The 23,056-nt window shown below is 42.4% G+C and overlaps 1 protein-coding gene across 1 annotated transcript in view; it reads right to left on the reverse strand.

Annotated features, from left to right (window-relative positions):
* Positions 1 to 470: 470 nt before the first annotated feature.
* Positions 471 to 23,056, reverse strand: part of Cmya5 (cardiomyopathy associated 5) — a 48,966-nt gene continuing 26,380 nt past the window's right edge. Inside the window, exons 12-16 of the mRNA XM_055625286.1 lie at positions 22,076 to 22,223; positions 9,055 to 9,188; positions 7,788 to 7,887; positions 5,269 to 5,442; positions 471 to 1,274 (exon numbers count right to left, since the gene is read on the reverse strand). Of these exons, the coding sequence (XP_055481261.1) occupies positions 1,028 to 1,274; positions 5,269 to 5,442; positions 7,788 to 7,887; positions 9,055 to 9,188; positions 22,076 to 22,223 (803 nt within the window). The 3' untranslated portion in view covers positions 471 to 1,027. The remainder of the gene's footprint in view (positions 1,275 to 5,268; positions 5,443 to 7,787; positions 7,888 to 9,054; positions 9,189 to 22,075; positions 22,224 to 23,056) is intronic.

The following is a 23,056-nucleotide window of genomic DNA, read 5'->3' on the forward strand; positions in this document are numbered from 1 at the left end:
CTGGCCTCCATAGCGAACTCCAAGCTAGCCAGGACTACACAGTGAGTATTACTAAAAATCCTACAAAATCCTAAATATGATTAAAGAAAGCATTTACATCCCCAAGAGAAGATCAATCAGCACACCTTCTAGATTAAAAAATATTTTTTACACATACTTTAGGAAGATTTTGAGGACTTTGAGTACAACATCTAAAAAACAAGTAAGAGTATTTTTTCATAAAGAGAGATTTACAACTCCTAATAATTGGCTTTATGAACAACTATATACACTCTATGGGCTGAGAGCACTTTTATTTTAAAAAAAAAATCTGTGTGCTAAGCTATCTGATGAGAATCCATGGTAACACTGCTCCCTAAAATGTGATGGGTATTTTCTCTCTGCTGTGTCTTGTCTGAGATGCCAGGCTGATACGTCACGTGCAATAAGTTCACACAATATATTTTATTTTATAAGATGCTAGCCATTTATTTAACAAAATGGAAATCTCTGATATCTAGTACTTTTCTACATTTCCAGTTTCAGAGAAGTGAGGCTTCGCTTTATAGCATATGTGATAATAAAAATTCATTGTAAATTTAGATCAGCTAAAGCATCTTCTCTAGTGACTAGGACTCATCCTCTAGTGAAGTAAGGTGACATTTTCTTGTGGCAGAGTCGATGTCTCTTTGTCAGAGGTGATGTGCCAGTAACACAACCTTCCCTCCCCTCTGACCTAGCTACCTGGGAAATTGTTTGATCAATATAGCAGGTAGTCCATTTCTCTGGTTTTGGTTCCTGGGTCAAGTGTAAATCCTTTGAATTTATGAAACAACTCAACCAAAGGATGGAGGCTCCATTTCCAGCCTCTCACACACTGTGCCGTAAGTCACCATGTCCCTGGCTTTTGTCACACACTGACAGTGGCATGCATAGCCTGTACTACTGCAGGTGTGTATATCTGAATAATATGCAGAGCATGAGAGAGAATGACAGCTCTCTTCCCCAAACTTGACTTCTTACTCTTAGAAACTCTGAGTGCTCAGGATCACTTGTGCCTGACAGAATCTGGGGGCTCTAAGCCCAGATGCAGAGTACATTTCCCAGGCTTCTCCAGAGCAAAGGCAGGGTGTGCACCCTCACTAAACCTGTGCCTCACGGTGAAGAGCAGCTGTCCACTCTCGGCGTTTATAAACACAAGTCTCTGGTTGCTGTAGTCCAGCAGAATGCCCACTCTGGCTGGGCGCTCGGTCGCATGTACCTCGCTCAGAATGCCACTGTAGAAAAATGTGTACCTAAAATGAAACAGAATGGGAAAGTCAGTTTTTAAAATCTCTGGAAATCCTTAAGATTTAATAAGAAAAAAATCGCTTGGAAAGAATCAAGGCCTCACTTTGTCAATTCGGTTCACAGTAACAAGCTGCAATAATGCTGTCCAAAGTACTTTTGCAAGAGTCCTTCTAAGCACTGGAATGCGTGGCTTATCCCAGCAGAGGTGGGTTTTAACCATCTACTCCTTCCGTGCTGGGGGGCAGGCCCAGAATAACCAGCAAATGCCCCCTTTGTGATTTTTCTCCACATTCTAATTCTTTTCCAGCTGCCCACATGTTTTAACTGCCGCATTCATGGTGTGTCATTCTTCTGAATAAAACTCCTTTGAGGCTGCCATGTATTTAAACAGTACTGTGGGCTTCCCTTCCATACAATGTATTAATTTTACAGTTTTAAAGATTTATAGGGAACTTACATAAGGGCCTTTATGAAGTTCAAGAGCAATGCCATTAGTTTTGCCAACTTCAAGATATGAATAAGCTCCCCTTGCCCAGACCAAGTTTCCCTTTTTATCCTAAGTTTTCAGCAGCCTTACAGCCAGAAGGGTTGCCTTCAGTGTCTCTCCCCAATACAAACACTTCACAGGTATTGCATGGGAATGTCTGTGTGCCTCAGTCCTCCCTGGGCCCTCTGGGGGTGTGGAGACTCACCCTAGCCCATCAGGAATGGACAGGACCAGAGTGGGGGGAAGAGGAAGGAGAAAGCTCAGGAGAGAGAGCAGTAGGAGTGGACTGAGACAGCAGAATAGGCAAGGTGTAGGGAAGAACATAGCCATCTGCCTGGCAGTGGGAGAGGACATGGGACACCATCATAGGTCTGGGAAGTGTCTTCAAGGTGGCAGAGATCCCAGGGTTGGCAGGTCCGGGATCGCACAGGTATTAAGACTTGAGGTTCCAGGTGATTCTTGTTTGAATAGAGAGAGACTAGCAGTCCCAAATAGCCACTAGCTGCATCTGGCCATTTAAATTAAAATGAACATTTAACAATATATAAAATTGTGATTTTCAGTCTCATCAGCCAAAAGCTGTAAAGGCAGATGATAATGATGATGATGATTATCATTATTATTGAAGGTACTATGTACAACATAGGTCTAGATCTGTGGGTCCCAACCTTCCTAATACTATAACCCTTTAATACCGTTCCTCATGTTGTGGTGACCCCAACCATAAACTTATTTCCATTGCTACCTTATAACTGTAATTTTGCTACTGTTATGAATTGTAATATAAATATCTGCGTTTTCCAATAGTTTTAAGAGACCCCCCAAAGGGGTCATGACCCTCAGGTTAAGAACCACTGGTCTAGAGGGTTTTGAATGACCAAATGAGCTGATGCCCTTCACCTGTGGCTTGGAAAGGCCTATTCCCAAAAGGCCAATCACCAATTGGTTCCAAGACAGCCCCCAATATGGAGACAAGAGAGGAAGATACCCCGTCAAGTCTTGACTCCATCAGCGCTAAAGGGCCTGGAATGTGTCCCTGCTTCTGCTGTTTCCTCCTTAGCACATTACTCCTCCAGTGGAATCATGTGGTTATCACAGGCCTGTATCCCTGTGCTACAGCCCTGGCCAGCACCCTGTGCAAAGACAGAGGGTGGATTCCTTAGGAAGCAGGGTTTCATGGCAGGAAATTAGGGCACTGGGGGAGCCCTTTGACATAGGTAGTGAGCCATGATTCCTTCCTTTCTTTCTGCTCAGTGGCCTTGATGAGGCAAACTGTCTTCCTCTGCAGTGTGCTGTCACAGGTCCAAACCAACCAGGCCAAATAACCTGGAGAGGAAAGCCTAAGCCAAACCAGGCTTCCCTCTGCTGGAGTTGGCTTTCTTTAATCTTGCTCGGGCATGACCCTACCCCACCCCCATATCCCACCCCCATGCTCAGTTTTTGCCAGTTCCTATTTGGGACTGCTGGTCGCTATTCAAACAAGAATCACCCAGAACCTGACCTTGACGCCCTGGGTCTCTGACCACCCAAACATGAGCTGACCTAGGCTCAGCCGGACCCTTTTCACACTGGAGACAACTTTCCTCTAGCTTTCTCCTCCTTTAGGGAAGCTTTCTGGTTTTCCTTCTTCACTGTGTCCTGTAAGTGCCCCTCTATCTGAGTTCTGCTACCGCCAGAGATATTTATGGACTGATATGATGAAATAAGTTATAAAACACTGTCTGCTTGCAGTAGCCAGGGCATCTTAGACACAGATGGCATGGCTAGGATGAGACTGATCAAGGATGAATGGCCTTGAACTAGCACATAGAGTTAGGAGGGACCAGGAATGGAACCTCTGATGTCTCTCAAAACCATCTTCATGCTTAGGTCCAATCAAGGCATAGAGCTGGTTTAAAGTCACGAGAAAGCTGAGGCCCACAGGTGGGTATGCTGCACCACTCTCCCAGAATCCTAAAGGCCACGGTGCCTCATATAACATTGTCAGAGCCTGAGACTGGCCTCTGCGCTGTGACCGCAAGGATATATTTGCTTTCCAGTAGCTCACACTGGGTCTGAAAGAACCAGTGACCAGAGTTGTAGATAGGACCTGTCACAAAATATACAATTCTGTCTTCTACAAAGTAAGCTCCAGGAATTTGGGATTCCTATGCATGTGTGCCAGGGTCAGAGCAGAGCTTCTGGCAATTCTCCCCTTTAGCCATGGATTCCAGAGATGGAACTCAGGCTGGTCAGGCTTGCATAGCAAGCAGTTTCACCCACTGAGCCATCTTCCTAGCCTGGAAAGAATTTTTAAAAATGAAATTAATACCTATGTTGGGTTCTGATAATTTTCTAACTGTAAACTCAAGGTTTAAATGATTTTAAACTCTGGGCATGGTTGATTCCTTAAGCTCAGCTCAGCACTGAATATCAATTAATCATAATTATTCTAACTTGATGAAATGCAGCTTTAAATAGCATCCTTATGAACCATCTCAGAGAATCAGAACTGTCAAGTAGAATGTGGGGGGAAATGTGCAGCTGAAGATATGTGAAATCCCAGTCTGGGGGCCTCAGCTGAGATGCAGGAGCCCCCAAAAGACAGCTTCTTGTTTAAAGTCTTGTATTTGAATAATGTCTGCCACTTAGGAGACAAATTACAATGCCAAAGCTTCTCCTTGTCTCTGATTTTATGTCATGCTACAACCCCAAAAGGTCAGGCCTCAATCCTACCAAGCATTTGAATTGCATAAAGAACTGCTCCAAGGGCTAACCAACTCATGGAGAGTAACCAATAGGTGGCAGAATTAAAGGTAAAGCCAGGATGAAAATCAGACCATCCTGTAAGCATACTGAGATCACATCATTAGTCCTAAAGACCAATGGCTAATGGCTTTCAACATTCACCTGCCAAACAATAGGAATCATAGAAACCAGGGTTTGGCAAACTTATTTATAAAGAGACTGTTTTCTAATAAAACTTTATTTACTAAAAGTGAGCATGGGATCAAGTTTGGCCCTATATGCTATAGTTTGTCAGCTCTGTTATAAGTGAAAGCTGGGCAGAGAGCTGGGGAAGCACCTTTCTCATTTCTGCCAACTCCTTCTCTGTAGAGGAAGCCCTCTGAGAACCACCGTGGCACTTCTCTCCTCCTGGGAGAAGGTTAGAAGGGAAAACTGCCAGAGTCTTCCTCTCCTTGTCTCTTTGTCATGGCTGGTGAGGGGACATACACTCTACTCTGCCTCTCCAGAGAGCAACTGTGCCTCACAGAGCAGGAAGGCTGACTCTAACATGGCTTCGGGCTGGCTAAATCTGTGTGGTAATGATGTTGATATAGGATGTCCTCCTGTCTAGTTTCTGCAGAATCAGAGTGATGCTTTAGCTGCCATACACTTTACAGTTGCTGTCTTACTTATTTAGAACTTGGGCAAAGACATGGGAAGCTGCTCATTAGGTTGCTCAAAGCTTCCTGCCTAGACACTGTAATTGACCTATGGATTACGTTAGGAGAGGCAGGGCCCCAGCTTACCTCTGTGACTCAGAGCAATGCATGTACCATGAGGTCTCCCCTTGTCCCAGGGCACCAGCCCTCACAGCTGAGCTGGAACAGATGCCAAGTCGATATGCAGGACAGTCTGTGACTGTGGTTTCCCAGTAATGCTGGCCACAGGCAGGCAGCTCCTCACCCAGCACTGAGGGGATCCTGCAAGCAGAGTTGACCAGATGAGGCTTCTCACAGGGATCACCAGCCTGTGTTTCATGAACATCAACCTTACATGCCCTTTAGGAAGGGGTCTAGCTTCAGAAATTACCAGCAATTGACTAAAGACACCTTCTTCTCCTTATGTTTCTAACTCTGGCCAGATTGCCCCAGGATTCATCTACCTCCAACATGCATTTGACATATGCCTACTGTCCTGCAGCATGCACATGTGGTACACTGTGTCTCTTAAGGAGCCTGGGAACCAGGAGATGACTGGAATAATGATAAGAAGGAAAAGAAATTCTATAACCTCTGTTTTTAGGGAAGCAGAAGGAAGGTAACACAGGCAGGTGGGAGAGCATGGCTGACAAAGGTTTCTTCTTCCAAAATCTGCAAAACTAAAAATGCAACCTCCAAAATCTTTCACATTTTGCATTTCTGACACATAGGCTCACTATATAGCTCAGGTTGGCCTCAAACCATATGATCCACCTGCCTCAGCCACTGGTTGCTGGGATTACAGGTGCACACAATCAAGCTCAGGCTTTCAAACCTTCTAGAACTGAGTTTGAGTATGTGCTGACCTTCCTGTGACTGCAGTCCTGTAGCACAGAGCTTTCAAATGTCATGACCAGGTAGCATGGCCCGCACGAGGTATAGAACTGAGCATCATGACCAGTGACTTTGGGGAGTCGCTTTCATGACTGTAGGTGTCCCTGGAAAGTGAGTTCAAGGCCTCTTTCTGCCTGACCATAGCTATTTTGATAAAGAGCACAGGGAAAAAAAACCCAACCACTTTCAACCATAGACAGGTGGCCTTGTTTATGTGGGTTGCTCAGTTTTGTTAGAAAGTGCTGAGACAGCAAGGAGGTATTGTTTTTAACTTGATAGTGTTAACATTCCGGCAGCGCTCTCTCCCTCTACCCTTGAATAGATGAGAAAATGATTAATACAAGTCTTGTATTTTATTTGTTCTATGTCTTTACCCAATAACTTCATTTCAGAGAGGTACCAACTGACAAGCCCTCACTCCCTGGAGCAAAGCCAGGCTTGCTGATATTTATGAGCTGATTTTCTTACTAATAATAAATAAACAAAAGTCTATAAAATATATCCCAGTTTCCATCAGATAGCATCTATGAACTCCTGCAAGTCCAAACTATCCAGTCTACTTCTTTTTTGTTATTATTCTTTTTTGGAGAAATCCCATGGGTTTTGTTTTGTTTTACAATTTTTTTTTTAAATTATGTGTATGTGTTGTTATGTGTCTCTGCGTGGATATGTGAACACGAGTGAAGGTGTCTACAGAGGCCAGAAGAGGGCATCCCAACATGGATGCAGGGAACCTAACTCAGGTCTTCTGCAAGAATAGCAGGTTCTCTTAACCATGGGGCATCTCTCCAGCCTCACTCCATCTATTCTTCAATCATTTTTTAAACAGGTATATTTTGAACACCTACAATGTTTCAATCCCTATGCTAGATTGTGGGAATTCAAAGAGACATAAGACAGGGTTGCTGACCAGCAATTACTCGTGATTAAATGATGGGTAAACAGCCTCATGGATACAGATCAGAGGTCCTGGGGCCAGGGGAATACTTGGCCATTTGCAGGAGCAAGCAACACCTAAATCTGGCAGTGGACAGTAGAGCACCAAGATGGGACCCTAGCATGTACAAGTCACCAGGCACAGGGGCGAACGCTTCACCGCTGCTCCTACTGGCAGCCTACACCTGTGCATATCAGTGTCCTCTGCAGCATGTATTTCAAAAGCTTTACCCATACTTTCTCCAATTTAGCCACTTCAACCCTCAAAATAGCTGAGAGATAAAGGAGATAGACAGAGACAGAAAAACAAAAAGACAGAAGACAGCAAGAAATAGAGAGATAGAGCAGGCAAATTGGCAGGCAATCTCCTACCCAGCCCAAGCTGTTTGGCTCATGTTTTTTTGATATCACTAGCTTTTGTGGAAGGTACTGGAGGACAAGATTTTGTGGCCAGAACTAAGAACTCAATAACTTATCCTATTCCTATCCAAGCAGTTGACACCTGGGTTGCTATTGAAAATAACAGAACCATTACTGGATTTCTGTTTTTCACTGAACCAGAGATAACATCTTAAAAGCAGACAGTGTTTCAACCAAAACCATCTGCACTTATGGTCCCAATAAAAATGTTGACACTTGTTCCAAGTAGTGACCATTCGCCCAACTCCACACCGCACGTTTCCATAACCGAGCGAGCTCATTAAACCAAGAAGGCATTCGGGTGATGTGACGCTCAGGAAACTGATCCTGAGTGCAGGATGGGGTGTCCGCCCAGTGTGCTTGCCTCTTTTACTTACTCCGTCAGCCGTCTCCTCTCAGAGAAGCTGATCACCGTCCCGTCGGAGGAGATCTGGAGAGCTGGGTGAGCTGTTTCTCTCAGTAAGAGAAATCTAGTTCCTACGGCAGTAAAGAAAAGATGACAACACTGTCACATTGCTAAGCACTAGGCCAACACATACATTTCAAACCCTAGGCTCCCATTCTCCTGAAGTCAGAAGTCCTGACCTGGTACTTTTCACAGCTAAAACTCCATTTGTGAGCAAGCATTAGTGGGCACCCGGGGCTGGTCATGCCCACCTGCTGCTGCAGGTGCAGGTGGGCCCACACAGGTGGATGCTATGCCAGGCAAAGCATGGTCTTTGTACCATCCACATCACCTGGAAATGCAGACCCTACCCTGGATCTACTGACCCTGAATGTCTACTTGGACAAGATGCTCAACTGAGCATGATTTAAAATTGGGAGCATATTAAAACAGCTTATAGGGATTCCATTGATGGAATGTGCAAGCAGTGTGCTGAGATGGTTGGAGGAAATTCCTGGATAGGCAGACCTCCCACCTTTTCCTATAACTCAGGTAGGTCCTACTGGCATCACATACAGGGCATAACATGGTGATTTAGTGTGACCCCTCAATCTTGTGCCATCTGTGGATCTAAGGTAAGGCAGCATAATTACTACCTTCCGATTCCTCACTCCTCAAAGCAGCCAAATGCTTTTGGTTAATGTTCTCTGGGGATTCCCTCCCCCCAAATGTTACCGAACCGTTTTGTCACTTAGTTGAATTACTCATTTGTTCCATTCATTTGTTCACCCATTTGACAAACATTAATTAGCACAAATGAGGATAAGCAGAACAAAACTAGAAACTTGTCACAGAGTTCAAAGGCTAACAGAATTAGAAAATCATTGCACACATCCCATACCTACAAATTACAGAGCAGTAAGCAAACCATGAAGCACATGGGAAGACTCCTAAGCCTACACATGTTCCAGCCTGCCCATCTCCAGAGAAAAATAAGTCCATCCCTCTGAGGTCACGCCGGGGATCAGTGTTTTAAGCACCCTGACTTATTGCCAAACACAGCAAAGCATGGAAATCTATGAAGAATGGAAGCAAAAGAAACATCTCGATGCTGGATCTGTCTTGGGAACTCATAACAAACCCTCTCACTGACAGCAGATGGGAGCTTTCTGAAGTTGCCTTAGGTGTCTCCTCTGGATGGCAGAAGGTGGGGGGATGGAAACACCCAGATACCCTGGCTCTGCACTAAGCCAACGTACCTCTGGTGGAGATGAGGGCAGCTTCGCTCTGCTCACTTGTCCCGAATGCATTGATGGCTCTCACATAGAAGAAGTAATTGTCATTTGGTGGGAGGCTGACTCTGAGCTGGAGTCCTTTAATTCCAGAAAAAGATCTAAACACAGAGGGAAGATAATTCTGAGTATAATGTCATGTGACCGATACTTCACTTCTGTAGGAAAATGACATCTTTCATTAGCAACAAGTAACTTATTTTCTTTCTAATCAATGGACTTAACAAGACACATTCCTTTAAAAAAAAAATCACCATTGTCCACTAAGATTATTTCACTGAATTTTTTTCTATTTCCAATCATCTTTTGTTCAGTATTATGTCTTCTAGAATATTCTTCAGGACAAAAACAGACACCATCTTGAAAATTTTCAGGAAAAAAAAAAAAAGAATGCTAGTGGTCTTGTGGTTGGTGAGCCCAAGAACATGTCATTTTCTTAACTGATCTTGGATGAGGTGACTAAGACGGTGTTAAGTCAATTTACAGTACAAAGGACCCCAATCATCTCTTCAGCACATTCAAATTGTGGACATCTTAGAGTGCTTGATGATTTTGTACCTAGACTCGCCAATGCCACCAAGGTTAACAAAAACTGCAGCTCTTCAGAGAGGACAGTGTCTTTAAAAACCTTTATCTTGGCAAGAAGAGAAAATTCTAATTGCTGTCTCCCTCAAAGTCCTCAAAGCTGCTATTATTCCTAAATTGCCCATTTAAACGAAAGGGAAAGCACAGGTCTTGGCACCTAAGTGGTCTGCAAGTGAACTGTAATAGTCCAGCCATTTACACAGAGAATTCTCTGGACTTGAAGGCAGAGCTCTCTGGACTTGCCAATGAACTGGCATGTTTTGGGCTTCTTTCCCAGTTTCTATTCTTCTTGATACCCTGGCCTAGAGCTCAGCTACAAGTCCAAGGGCCTCTCTGCTTCAGACTGCATTGCAAGCTGGGATGCCTGCTAATGGAAGGACTATTAGCCTGCTGCTGGAGTGAAGATGTGCTCACAGGAAAAAGAAAGGCACCCTGCTCCAGCTCATTCTCTGGCTGGGGAGTTTGTTGTTATTGTTAATGAATGTGTTCCAAAAGCATTAAAATGAGATTCCCCCACTCCTCCTCCCAGAGGAGTTCTACATCTTTCTCTCTTCAATACCTATTGTGGAAAATAACATAGAAAACCAGAAAGAGAAAAAAATGCATGGCAAACCCAGAAAACAAGCAGATTATTGTCAGTGTTGGGGCTCAAACCAATGCCTGAGAGCCACTAAGCAGCATCCTCAAACCTTGTTCTTTTAGAGTACCCAGACTGACCTCAGAGCAACTCACAGTCTTCTTGGCTGCTGCCTCCTGAGTGCCAAGATTAAGGGAGTTCATCCAGAGCCTAGAATGTTTTTAAGGAAAATCAATGTCTCTATGGAATGCAATCCTGTCCTCACTTCATGACTTGCAAACACAAAATTCACAGTGTGGTCCTCAGGAGTGTGGGAGTAGGCGGCAGGCTCATTCTGCAATTCTGCTGGCTAGTGCCCAGAAAAGGTCAGCACATGTTCCCCTGATGATACTGGTTGTTGTTTCTGGGCCTACCACCTTCCCCAGGCCTCCAGAGAGCAAGGACAGGGTGAAACTGAGCCGTATAGCCATTAATGACTAGCTGGGCTACAGTTAATTTAGGGAAAACACACATCCTTCAGTGGCCAGTGTAACCCCAGCTAATAACTAGAATATTAGCCTAGGCAGATGCATTGCTTATCTGATTTAGGTTGGCAGCCAAAGAAATGTTTTAAATAAACACTGATCACAATCAGTAACAAAATTATTGTTTTAATACATGCACTCAGCATGAACTGAATTTTATACTTCATTTACTCATTAAATAACTGTGGATTGATCACTTGTCATTTTCACAGGCCCTGTCACCTTGGAGACTAAGGGGGAAGTGGCAGACAATGGAGAAACTTTAGCTCTAGAGACTAGATGTAATATAGCAGCCCTATTTTGTAATGACACAGTTGGTATATATCAAGAATGTTTTCTGAAGTCTGTTAAGGAGAGCAAATGGCACAATGCTACGTATACCATTACACACCATGTGCCACTATTTGGCTAAAGAGCAGAGATTATATGGCACTGAAATCAAAACACAGCATCTCACCCTATTCTCTGCATAGGAGGTGACCACACAGACGTGTGCAGGACCCTTGCCCTGTCTGTAAAATAAAAGCACCAAGCATAAAAACAGAAGATAGATTATGAACTGTGGTGGCATTTACTGTGACAAGCACTGTCTTCTGTTCTTCTGTTCAAGCTCTGGGTCAGGTGCAAATGTGCATCGCCCTATCTCCTTAGCTAGAGGTCACCCAAGTTTTCATGTTAGCCATGCCTGGTCTTCAGCCAAATGACAACTTAAAGGTTGCAATCTGAAGAGATACTCCCTTTCACAGTTTACAACTCTATTACCTCAAAACCAAAAACATACCAGGACTTCAACTGACTCCAAATGGAGCATGCCTAGATTAAAGCAGAATTTAGGTTCACAAAACACACAAAATGAAGTAAGTGAGCAGAAAGCAAATGGATCCGCAGTAAACTGTTGCTCCCTAATTAAAAAAAAGATATGAGGTGAGCATGATACTATACATTTAAAAACATCAGTACTCAGGCTAAGATAGGAGGGCCCTGAGTTCAAGTCCTAGCATGTGCTACACAGACATTCTCTCAGTGAGGGTATGGATGAGATTATACCAGGAAAAAGGGGGATTGTGATTAAAAGTCTAAGATGCCCCACAAACTGAAGAATGGATGCAGAAACTGTGGTACATCTATACAATTACTCAGCAATGAAAAATAAGGAAATCATGAAATTTGCAGGTAAATGGTGGGACCTGGAAAGGATCATCCTGAGTGAGTTGCCCCAGAAGCAAAAAGACATGCATGGTATAAACTCACTCATATAAACATACAATATAGAATAAACCCACTATATCTGTACATCTAAACAAACTAAGCAAAAGAGAGGACCCTAACTAAAATGTTCAATCCCCATCCTGAAAGGCAAAGAGGATGGACATCAGAAGAAAAAGAAAATAGGAAACAACCTCAGAACCTGCTACAGAGGGCCTCTGAAAGCCAGAAGAAGAAAACAGGAAACAACCTTGAAACCTGCCACAGAGGGCCTCTGAAAGCTTCTGCAGTATAGACTGTCAAAGCAGATGCTGAGCCTGATGGCCAACTGTCGGGCAGAGTGAATGGAATTCTATGTAAGAAGTGGGAAATAGTAAGAGCTGGAGGGGACGGGAACTCCACAAGGAGAGCAACAGAACAAGATAATTTGAACACAGGGAACTTCCCAGAAAATCATACTCCAACCAAGGACTATTCGTGGAGATGACCTGGAACCCCTGCACAGGTGTAGCCCATGGCAGTTCAGTGTCCAAGTGAGTTACATAGTAATGGGAAGAGGGACTGCCTCTGACATAATCTAATTGGCCTGCTCTTTGATCACTTCCCCCTGAGGGGGGAGCAGCCTTACCAGGCCACAGTAGAGGACAATGCAGCCACTTTTGATGAGAACTGATAGACTAAGATCAGAAAGAAGAGGAGAACCTCCCCTATCAGTGGACTTGGGGAGTGGCATGCATGCAGAAAGGGGAGGGAGGGTGGGATCGGCAGGGGAGGAGGGAGGGGCTTATGGGGGGATACAAAATGAATAAAGTGTAATTAATAAAAAATTTAAAAAAAAAGAACACAGCAAATGAGTAGCATTTAAAATAGAATGTAACTGGTTAATTCGACTTAAATTTTGAAATATATTTGCTACTATATGGGATAATTTTGTGATTTTTGTAGTCAATTTTCAACATTATATTCAATCACATATACAAATTTTTTTTGCTCCATCATCAGGTTTTCAGCTCTGATGATAAGCCCTGACATAAGCACAATAAGTAAGGAAGAATGAAATTAGAGAAATAAAACAAAAGACTGTACTAGTAAAAAAAAAAAAAAAAAAGTCTAGAACCAATAACACAACTCAAAGGACTATTAAAAATGGTTTCACTAACTACCTAGAGTCAGTTGAAGCTACACAACCTAACTCTGAAAATAAAATATGAACTAGACATAGAAAAAATATGAATGAGCTACCTAACCCCCAAAGACCCTTTGGGGTCCAAAGGAAAACTTTGCTACCAAAAAAAAATGTGCATAAGCACATTGGCGGGCAATGGAACAGAGTACAAAGTCAGAAGTGGAGCCAAGTGCATAGACTCTTGGGTAAGCATTTCAGATCACAAGAAGAAATAAGAACTTCTTTTAGCGACAACTATTAAAATATTGAGAGAGGGAAAGAGGTAGGTAGGGATGGAGAGAAGAGAGAAGAAAGAAGGGAGGGAGAAAGGAAGATGGGGAGAGGGAGAGAACGAGCACAGTGATACACAGCTGTAGCCTGTAACCCCAGCACTCATGAGGCAGATACAGGGAGGCTGGAGTAAATTCAGGCCAGCCTGCTCTATTGAGCAAGTTCCAGGCTAGAAAGAGCTACAGCAAGATCCAATTTCAAAATCAGCCAACCAATCAAAAAAGTTGGAATCTCTACTTCATACCTCCTACCAAAGTAAATCCCAAATGATAAAACATATTTTTAAAACAAAATTAAGAAAATGGAAGGACATGTATAATATACATGCATATATTCAGGAAGAAGGCATTTTAAAATATTATAAAAAAAAACCTAAACACTGTTTTTCAAAAGAAATTGATAAATTCAACTAAATTAACATGTTAAAATATTCATGACAAAATATGCTTCAAAATATTCCAAACTCACACATGGAAGCTAACTTCCTTTAAAACATACACACACAAAGAAGAGGATCTATGAATAAAAAAGAAAATGTCATAATCTAATGGGGGAGGGGATGGTAAGAGATGTGAGCAGCCACAGAAAAGAAAGTGCACAGCTCAAACCATCGGAAAAGGCCTCAAGCCAACATAGTATCCCTATGCACTGCTGGCCAGAGACAAGCCCCAACAATCCCTATGAGGTTGGTCATATCTACTATAAAAATTCAAAAGATACACACCTTTCCAACAGACTTTCTATTTTGAGAAATTCATTCTCTCTCTCTCTCTACATAGATATAGATATAGATATATACATATGTAAGTGAACTTGTATGTGCAGAGGGTTGTTTCCTACAGCATGTTGGGGACAGCATAAGAACAGAAATATGTCTCTCAGTTGGTCAAATAAGTTAAATAACACCCTGGAATTCTTTTTTTTTTTTTTTTAATGGAAGTGGTCCCATGACATGGATATGAATGTTCACAAAGGTATATGTTCAAGCAAAAGAAGCAAATTGGTAGGAATATGTATAGGATTGTTAACATTTCTTGGGAAACTATAGATGTTTTATTTGAAAGTTTAAAAATGAATTGAGTGACAGTCATTGCCTTTGGGGATGAGAACTGAGAAATAAAGAATAAATTACCAAAAAAACTAAGGTTTTTCTGCCTTCCTCTTTTGCCTTTTGCTTTTGTATCATAAATGCATATAATGGACCCAAAATTAAAGAATTAACTTTTGAAAGCAATGTTACTAGACAGGAAGGAGTCCAAGAGTAGACTGAATGAATTTCCAGCATCTCAAATGCATGCGTGCATTTGAGCACTTTGAAGCAGCTGCCTTAGGCGTTTGATAATGCAGTGACATGACACAAAGGCAACTGTACATGCTTAGGTGACCTGAGAGACTAGAACTTGTGGAATAGTTATTCTCTGTCCTGTCATTGCTGGGCAGGGGTGGCCTGTGCGCAAACCGTGTGGAGGGTTCCAGTGCGGCCGCTCCTGGGAGCAGCCGCAGGACGGTGCCACCACAGTACACAGCAGAGGGCTGAGTATGAATTGTTGTTTAAAAACACAGTTGGCTCCTACTGGCATTCATGTTGGCGGCACCAACATCCAGCGACAGTCAATACCGCTTGCTGTGAACTGTGAACAGACACTTGCCGGGTCTGTGGGAGCAGAGAGTGAAGCGGCATCTCCCAACCTGCCTGGGCATCCAAACTGCTACATTTTGAACTTTTATTTTTAATTAATTATTTTCAAATTGAACCTCATTCTGAAGTCCAAGCTGGCCTTGAATTCACTATGGAACCTATGCTGGCCTCCATCTATGCTGGCCTCCATCTCCTGGTCCTCTTGTCTCAGCCTCCAGAGTGCTGGCATTCCTTGTATGGGCCACCACGCCCAGCTTCTGAACTGGGTTCCTGAGGAGGGGTCCAAGCATCTGAATTTTGCCAGCATCTCAGCTGACTTTTACAACCAGGTTTGAGAAGCACAGCCCTAACTGTGTGAGGTAGAGAGGGAAAACAAAGAAAAGGGGAACTACGCAAGCAACATTAAATATAAAATCAACTGGGAAGGCTGAAGCAGTGGGGCTGGTGGAAGTTCCACCCAGCTTTGGCTACAGTGTGAAACCCTCTCTCAAAACAACAATAAAACCAAAAACAAACACACAAAAGGCAAACATGTTTGAAGCTGTTCACAAATCCTTAACTAACCATAAATATAAAAATTTTATAAAATGGGGGAAAAAACTCAGTTAAATCAGGATTAAGAAGAAAATTCTTTATATACTAATTTTCTATGATTAAAAAGACTTGCTAAATAAAATTTTAATATAACCATTTTTCTTTTGATAAATAAGGGTGTTATGAGACTTCATGATACTAAATATCACCATTATTTCAAAACAGTGCAGAAAACAACACAGGCACTACATGCTGACAATGATAGGCTTGCACTTTCCCAGGGCTCAGATCTGTCAGAAAATCAATGTGAGCCAAAGAGTCCAGGAGAAGGGTCCTGGATTTCTGTTTTCTCCATCTTTCCTCTTGAAAGCCTGAACAATAGACAGTGTTTTTATATTTCAGAAAGAGGCTCCCAGGAGTCTGGTAATATTCATTTCTCTGGATCCTCCAAGCTCTCCTTTACTGCCCCCTGGTCATCTGTGTGGACAGTTACTTGAGATACCCCAGGCCAGTCTGCCGAGAAGAGCGATTTAACACTTTGCTTTCAGACACTGTTTGGAAATGATTAATAGGAGTGTTTATACATCTTTTGTAAAACTGCTCTTAGAGACAACCACTATTATCTTAAGAGCCCTTATATAAAGATCTCCATGAAAAATTCATCTCAAGTTGAATGTCATGGAATATAATTGTCTCTTAGTAAAATGTTGTGCTTCCTCTTTTAAAGAGAAGTGAGTTATGTAATCTCTTTCCTCCTCTCGCTCAGTCTCTCCCCCTCTCTCACTTTTCATTTAAGCTGCCAGGAAGTTCAGATTTGAATCTTCTGTTGAGGTTCTGTTCTTGGCCTTATCTTTGTGACAGTCTTCTCCCCTTGCATTTGTGCCTACAGAACCCTCACAGGGGCTCTGTTATGTCAGGCTCCTTCACTGGGAATGCTTTTTGAGGAAACTGACACAGCATAACTGAAATAAAGAACAAGTTACATCCCCATTGTTTGAGGTTCTATGAAAACAACCAGGAGGAAGTAAGATATCAAAGTTTGGAGTCTTTTAGGTAGAAAAGATCTGCTTAAAAAATGCTGAATGCCTGGCATAGAGAGGTGGCTCAGCCATTAAAGGCTAGACTTAAAACCAAAAATATAGGAAAATGTTAACTGCCAAGAACACTGGGGGATAGGGTGGAATCATCACATTACTCCTCTCCCAAAAGTGAAGAAATCAGGGAAACAACCCCACATAGACATAGGTCATTACCTCTTAACTACTCTCAATTTGACTTCAGTCTTGTCAATGATCCTCCTGTGGCCCTGAGAGACAAGCCTGTAGCAGGAGTTTTTGCCTCTTTTATCACAGGCCACACAGAAGGTCAAAACCCTTGCTGTCGACTGATGGTCAGTCACCACATATCTACCTGCAAGCCTAATAAGAAGGTTCCTAAAGAGACGGAAGTTCCTCCCAGCAGTAGAACAAAGCAGTAGAAGGCCCAGTTGGAGCACCTGACTATGAGTGGCGACTCTGTTCCTGCTCCATAACTGGCCCTCCAGTTGGTTGTAGTAGAGTGAACCCACAGGCCTAGGCAGACTTTCCTAAGGATACCCACCCTCTAATGTATGGCCCAGAGAGGATCTCTGGACAGCACAGCCTAAGGCAGAGGAGCAGGGACAGGAAGCTCACTCCCAAATGATTTGTGGAGTATTGGGTCTCACAGGTTTAACATTCAATGCACAACTTCTGCACAGCCCACATAGCTAATCCCTGTACTGTATTTCTCTCAGTTTTCTTCCTCCACCCACACTTCTGCTGACTTCTCTCTGCACAGGAGAGATAGAGCAGCTGAGTAAACAGCGGAGTGGTGGAAAATTTTTGTAAGTGTTTTGAGCCCACCCAACCTGAGGAGAGCAATCAAAGAGAAACATGAAGAAGCTGAATAGCAGAGCCTGCATCTCACATACAAGCTAGTGATTGTCATTCCTGCCCGCCTCCAGTCCCAACAGGGTCTAACTGATGGGACCAAAGTTTGGTGCCCACATTAAAAATAAAAATAATAAATAAAAATTAAGAAGCACATTTTTAGGAGAATTATGGAAGAGACTCCTGTGTCATGGACCCATAAGAGCATAGTAGGCTCACTCATTCCATTCAACACCCTTCCTCCCTCTCCTCCCGCTTGAAGAATTCAACCAACACCATTGGTCTTAAGTTAGAGTATCTCACACTGGGAGAAGGAGCACAGGTCTTCAGATAGAATGGATGACTTCATTCTGGCAACTAAAATGAGAGTGCTCAGCCTAGGGCACAGTCGATGACTCAGTGCCTTCCCCTCGTGAGCACAAGTGTGTGTGTGCATGTATGCGCATGGCTGTGGGCATGATTTGCTATTACTCATTCTTCCTTCCCCTTTCTTCATTTCAACTCTTGTTCCTACAACACTCCAGTTTTTAAGGCTCCCCACTCTTTGCAAGTATCTAGGGTGGAAAAATGGAAATGTATATAGTTCTTGCTCCTCTTTTGCTGGAGATTTCAGCTAGTTTTATCACTCTGGGTAAAGACCAAATGACACTGACTCATCTCATTCATTCTCCTTCATTGAAAGACCTTTGGTGATGTCTACACAGATGAACTTCCAATTCCCACCCACTTTGGAGTCTCTGGTAAACAGAGTCGCATGAGAAATATGCCATCTTTAGTCTATTTTATTCTTCTTTAAGAACCTCTAAATTAATTTTCTACAGACTTGGAACATATGTAGGTTATGTAACCAGTGGGTATATGGGATTCTACAGATTGCTCTGTGTTAGTGATCTACAGAAAAGTTTTCTGCTAACAAAGTAGACTCATCTTTCCCGGTTGAGTAGCCAAACACTAAAGTGAACTATTAACCATTCTTCTCTACTTTGCTGGCAGTTTACTATTTTGAGATTATCCTTAGAGCTGATCTAGCTGCCCTTATGGAAAGCATTATGTATTTGATGCTAATTGATATTTATCCATCAAGAAACACATATATTCATTGAGCAGCTACAATGCAGAGACTGCCTGAGACACTGGGGCCACAGCGCACATGTTCATCCCTTTAAGGAGTCAACAAATGGAGACCAGACAACACTCAACACAGCTCTTTCCAACAGACAACACCATTTTAACCAGTGGCTGCTGTGCATGAAGCCAAATGAGGTTCTGATATGATAGGGGAAAGTGGGAATTATTAAGTAGAGCTGATAAAAAAAACAATTGTGGTTCTTTATCTATTGATTGCACCATCTGACTAGTTCTCCATAGCTGGCATCATAAAAATTAGCCATATATAATATAGATAAATAACATTTTACAGAGTTTCAAAACAGCAGACTCTGATGTGATGTTTCATCGGAAGACCTGAGGCACATGAGGCACATGTCCACAGAGCAGAATTCCCCTTACCTCTTAATCTCTTAGATCAGAGACTATCTCGAGTGTCTGAGAATAAGAGTGAGTCATTTCAGAGTCTGGTGAAGGCAGTCTGGGGTATAAAACACTGATTAGAGATGGCACTGATATGGTAGCTCAGCAATAGACTTGGCAGATGGACATGGCAGTAATCTATAGCCCAGAAAATTCTGCTTGCTTCAGAAGATTATCTGCTCTCAGACTCAGCAGGAACCCAGACTTGGAACATCAATGTCTAGCTGTGGCTATACATTGCATTTCCTGCCACCCAAGGCCTCTGAGTACCCACGTACTCTCTAGACGCTCCATAGTGTGTGGAACTGCCCCTGGGTTTTAAACTTGCTAGACTAGATCCACCCTGTGACAAAGGATCTCCATATAGTTATAACACTACTGTAAACTTCTGCTTATCCAGACCCTCAGATATTTATTTTCAACAGAATAAAAATACATTGGAAAAGTCTTAAATAGAACAAACCATTGAGTAGCTTTATGCCTCAATAAATTCTCACTGGCCTTGGCAAAATTGGTGGATAGCCATTGTCTTCACTAAAAATGGAACTGCCACTTGTCTCTTTGGCTTTGATAGGAGGATTTGTCTGGAGTCATTATTGACAGCTAATAGGCTCCTCTTTTAAAGTTTTGAGGGCCCCTTCATGAGCAGGTAAAAGAAAAAGATCAAGCGAAGGAGATCTGAATGATGGTACATTATCTTTTCATATATGTATTCCTTGTGACAGAGAAAACTAAAGATACAGAGTAACTCCAAGCTGCCAGGCAGATGTCTGGGATAGTTCTGTCTGTAATGACAAGAGTTTGAAAACTAATGGAATGAATAAAACAGACCTCGGTTTGAATTCTAACCCCAAGCCCACAGTGCATAATTTAATAGAGTGCTAACGCATGTAAGCTTTGTGGTTCTGATTTAACGGAAATCATTACCTTCCTCACAGGATCACCGAGAGAGTTCAATAAGAGCAAATACAACTTCTGGTGCTGTAATGGCCCTCTGTGGACATCATTTCCCCTCTTCCCTTTTCCTTCTCTCCTAACTACACTTAGGAGATGACCATGCAATCCCTAGATAAGATGGCTACTCAGTCTCAGGGGTTTCAGAGTTTTGCTGATTGAAGTATCCAACTGTGTGGAAAAGATTTATGTAAATGTCAGCTGGGGATGAATGCCATAGGAAATGAATCATTTCAGAGCACTCTGAACAGGCTGATCTTTTCTGAGAACTGGGCTTCCTCACGGACGGTGGGATAGACCACCCTAGGCCTCAGGGTTCCTGAAATAACATTCTCACAGCATCAAAGTCTGCACAGAGAGTACCAAACTGCCTAAATAATTTTACCCAGGGGCTAAGGACCTGAACCTCTAAATGTGACCGTCTGGGGTTGAATTCTGATTCCACTTGCTAGCTGAGGAATCTTAGAGTCCCTGTGAGGATGAACTGCAGCAACATCCCTGAAGCACCTGGGACGTGCCACCACAGTCCCTTATTCTCTGTGCTGGCCAGCATTCACCTCCCAGATGTTGGCTGACTCCTGGGGACCTTTTTTGGGAATTTGCTGGCACAAGTGCCAAAGGAAGGCTTCCTTCTAAAAGCTTTGCATTTGAGCGCCTTTTATAGTGGCAAACCTCTTTTCTGTCTCTGATTTCATGTCATCTTCCCAAGCCCAAAAGGTAGCAGACCTGGCTTTGGTCTCTATCAGGGATTGGCAAATGAAAGATAGAAGAAGTGTGTAAGAATTGCACAAAGATAACCATCCTAGGTAAGCAATCAATAAGGAACAGAATCAAGGGAAAGCCAGGACTGAAATCAGACTCTGGCTCCCAGAGCAATGCCCTCTCAGACCATTCTGTAAACATACTGAGATCACAGCATGCTTGTCTGAGCTCTTAGACTGACATAAACTAGTAGCTTTATATAGCAATTAACCAAACAACATGAAACATGGAATGTATAATAACGTAGTGATTCCTGAAGTTCGCCTTCCAGCAGTCCGAACATAAGCAGATAGGCCGCCACTTGTCTGTTTCCCACCTTTTCAGTTCTACAGACGTGCCTGCATCCCACCCTCCTCACGCACGCAACCCCAACATACTCTCTGATCATTATTAGCCTGTCTTCAACCTGAAAGAAACTATAACTATTGTTCAGTCATATGAAACCTTATATCATAACTAAATAAATAGCTGCTTGATCATGGTACTAATCAAGAGCTTAAGTACACTTTATTAAAAGGTTGTTTAATTTTATACCATTACCCCTAACTTCCTGCCAAAAATAGCTTATCACAGTGGCTAAAATGAAAACCCAAAAATATCTTTTATCAAAATGTAAATATCAGTTAGTAACTAGTAATTAGTTACTAAATATTCATCATGGCATGTACAGGTGCTTTCTATAGCCAGGACTTTAGGGGTTAAGGACTACCACCTCATAGAGGGGTTAATTTTTACTAACTACCTTGAAGATGTATGGTCCTTTGTTGATAAATTTTAGCTTCATCATTTTAGTGAGAGAGCCTCATGTTTCTTTTGTACTAGAAGAATCGCTATATTCGTCAAGTTCTTGGAGAGGCAGGTCTTTCCCTGTGACAGTATATGTGCAATTAGCTCCTTTATGTTGCTAATATATCGTGGAGACATTCTGATTTACATTATACATAAGCTCACTATTAGTTTCCTGAATTAGGTGGTAGCTATTCTGATAGAGCTAGTAAAAATGGCACAAAATGTGCATAAATCCTGACTAATGATTCAAGTTAAATATACCTCAAAGAATGTTCTACCTTATTAAAATTCACATATATTTCTTCTTACAAGGGAGTTAATATTCTGCATTGTAGCATGTGTTTTATTATAAACGCAGAGCTCATTGATGAATAGTGATGGCACTGCAAATCAAGTCAACAGCTTCATTGGCTCAGCAGGATTCAAGGATGCTTTTCTTGCTGGATAAGCATAAACTCAGATAGCCTGGGGCCTGGAGCATGTTTCCTGGGCTCCTGGCAGTCTAACTATGGAGGACCTTACCTCAGGCCCTCGCCCTCAGGAGAGTGTTGTCTGCAGTACTCCAGAGTGTAGGTCTCTGTGGCCTCAGGGTTAGCAGACTGCCATCTGACAGTGGCCGTATTCCAACACACAGTACAGTCTTCTGCATGAATCACAGGGGTGGAGGGTGCTGAAGAAAAAGAGGCAAGTCAGGTTCAGAGCAGTGCCAATTCTCAGGAGAATACTTAGGCATGGTTTATTTTTAATTTTTCCATAAAAAAACTCAAAAGAGATAAGCAGATAAACAAACAATCCCACATATAGCTAAAGGTCTTTCTCCCTCCTATATACTGTTAGGTTCTGCTCCCCTTCCCTATCAATCCCTAACAGTTGCTTTCCATAATGCCCACCCTGTTTTCATTATATGGCTACTACATATAATTTTCCCTCCTCCTTTTACCCAAAAGGTAGACATGATCTTGTCCCTAATATGTGGTCAGTAAAGATTTGAGTAAAAGAATTGTCTGTTATTGTGTTTTAAGTTATTGAGATAGGGCTCAGGTTGCCATGAAACTTGCTATGTATCTTGAACCTCCCAAGTGCTGGGATCACCCACAGTGATCTTAAAGTAAGACAGCCCCTTTTTAAAAGATTTTACCATGAGAATATATTCCCAATTGAACACCATGGTTTAAAGCATTCTGGGTTCTCTCACTTCTATATAAAGTAGAAGTCTTACCTTGCAATTATAAGGTCTACATGCTAACCCCTTTAAAAGTGACATCTTTCTGTATTTTTAAGCTTTATGAATAACGAAGAGCTTATACTGCCCCACACCCCAATATATACTTTATGTCTGCTCATGTTTTCTTCAAGAGGAATCTGCTCCAATAATGCATTATGTCACAGTGGTTCTCAACCTTCCTAATGCTGTGACCATTTAACATAGCTTTGTTATGCCCCCTCAAACATAAAATTAATTTTGTTGCTACTTCATAACTTAACTTCAATACCATTATAAAT

Source organism: Psammomys obesus, unplaced genomic scaffold, assembly GCF_907164565.1.
Source record: "Psammomys obesus unplaced genomic scaffold, mPsaObe1.curated_primary_1811, whole genome shotgun sequence".
NCBI lineage: Eukaryota > Metazoa > Chordata > Mammalia > Rodentia > Muridae > Psammomys > Psammomys obesus.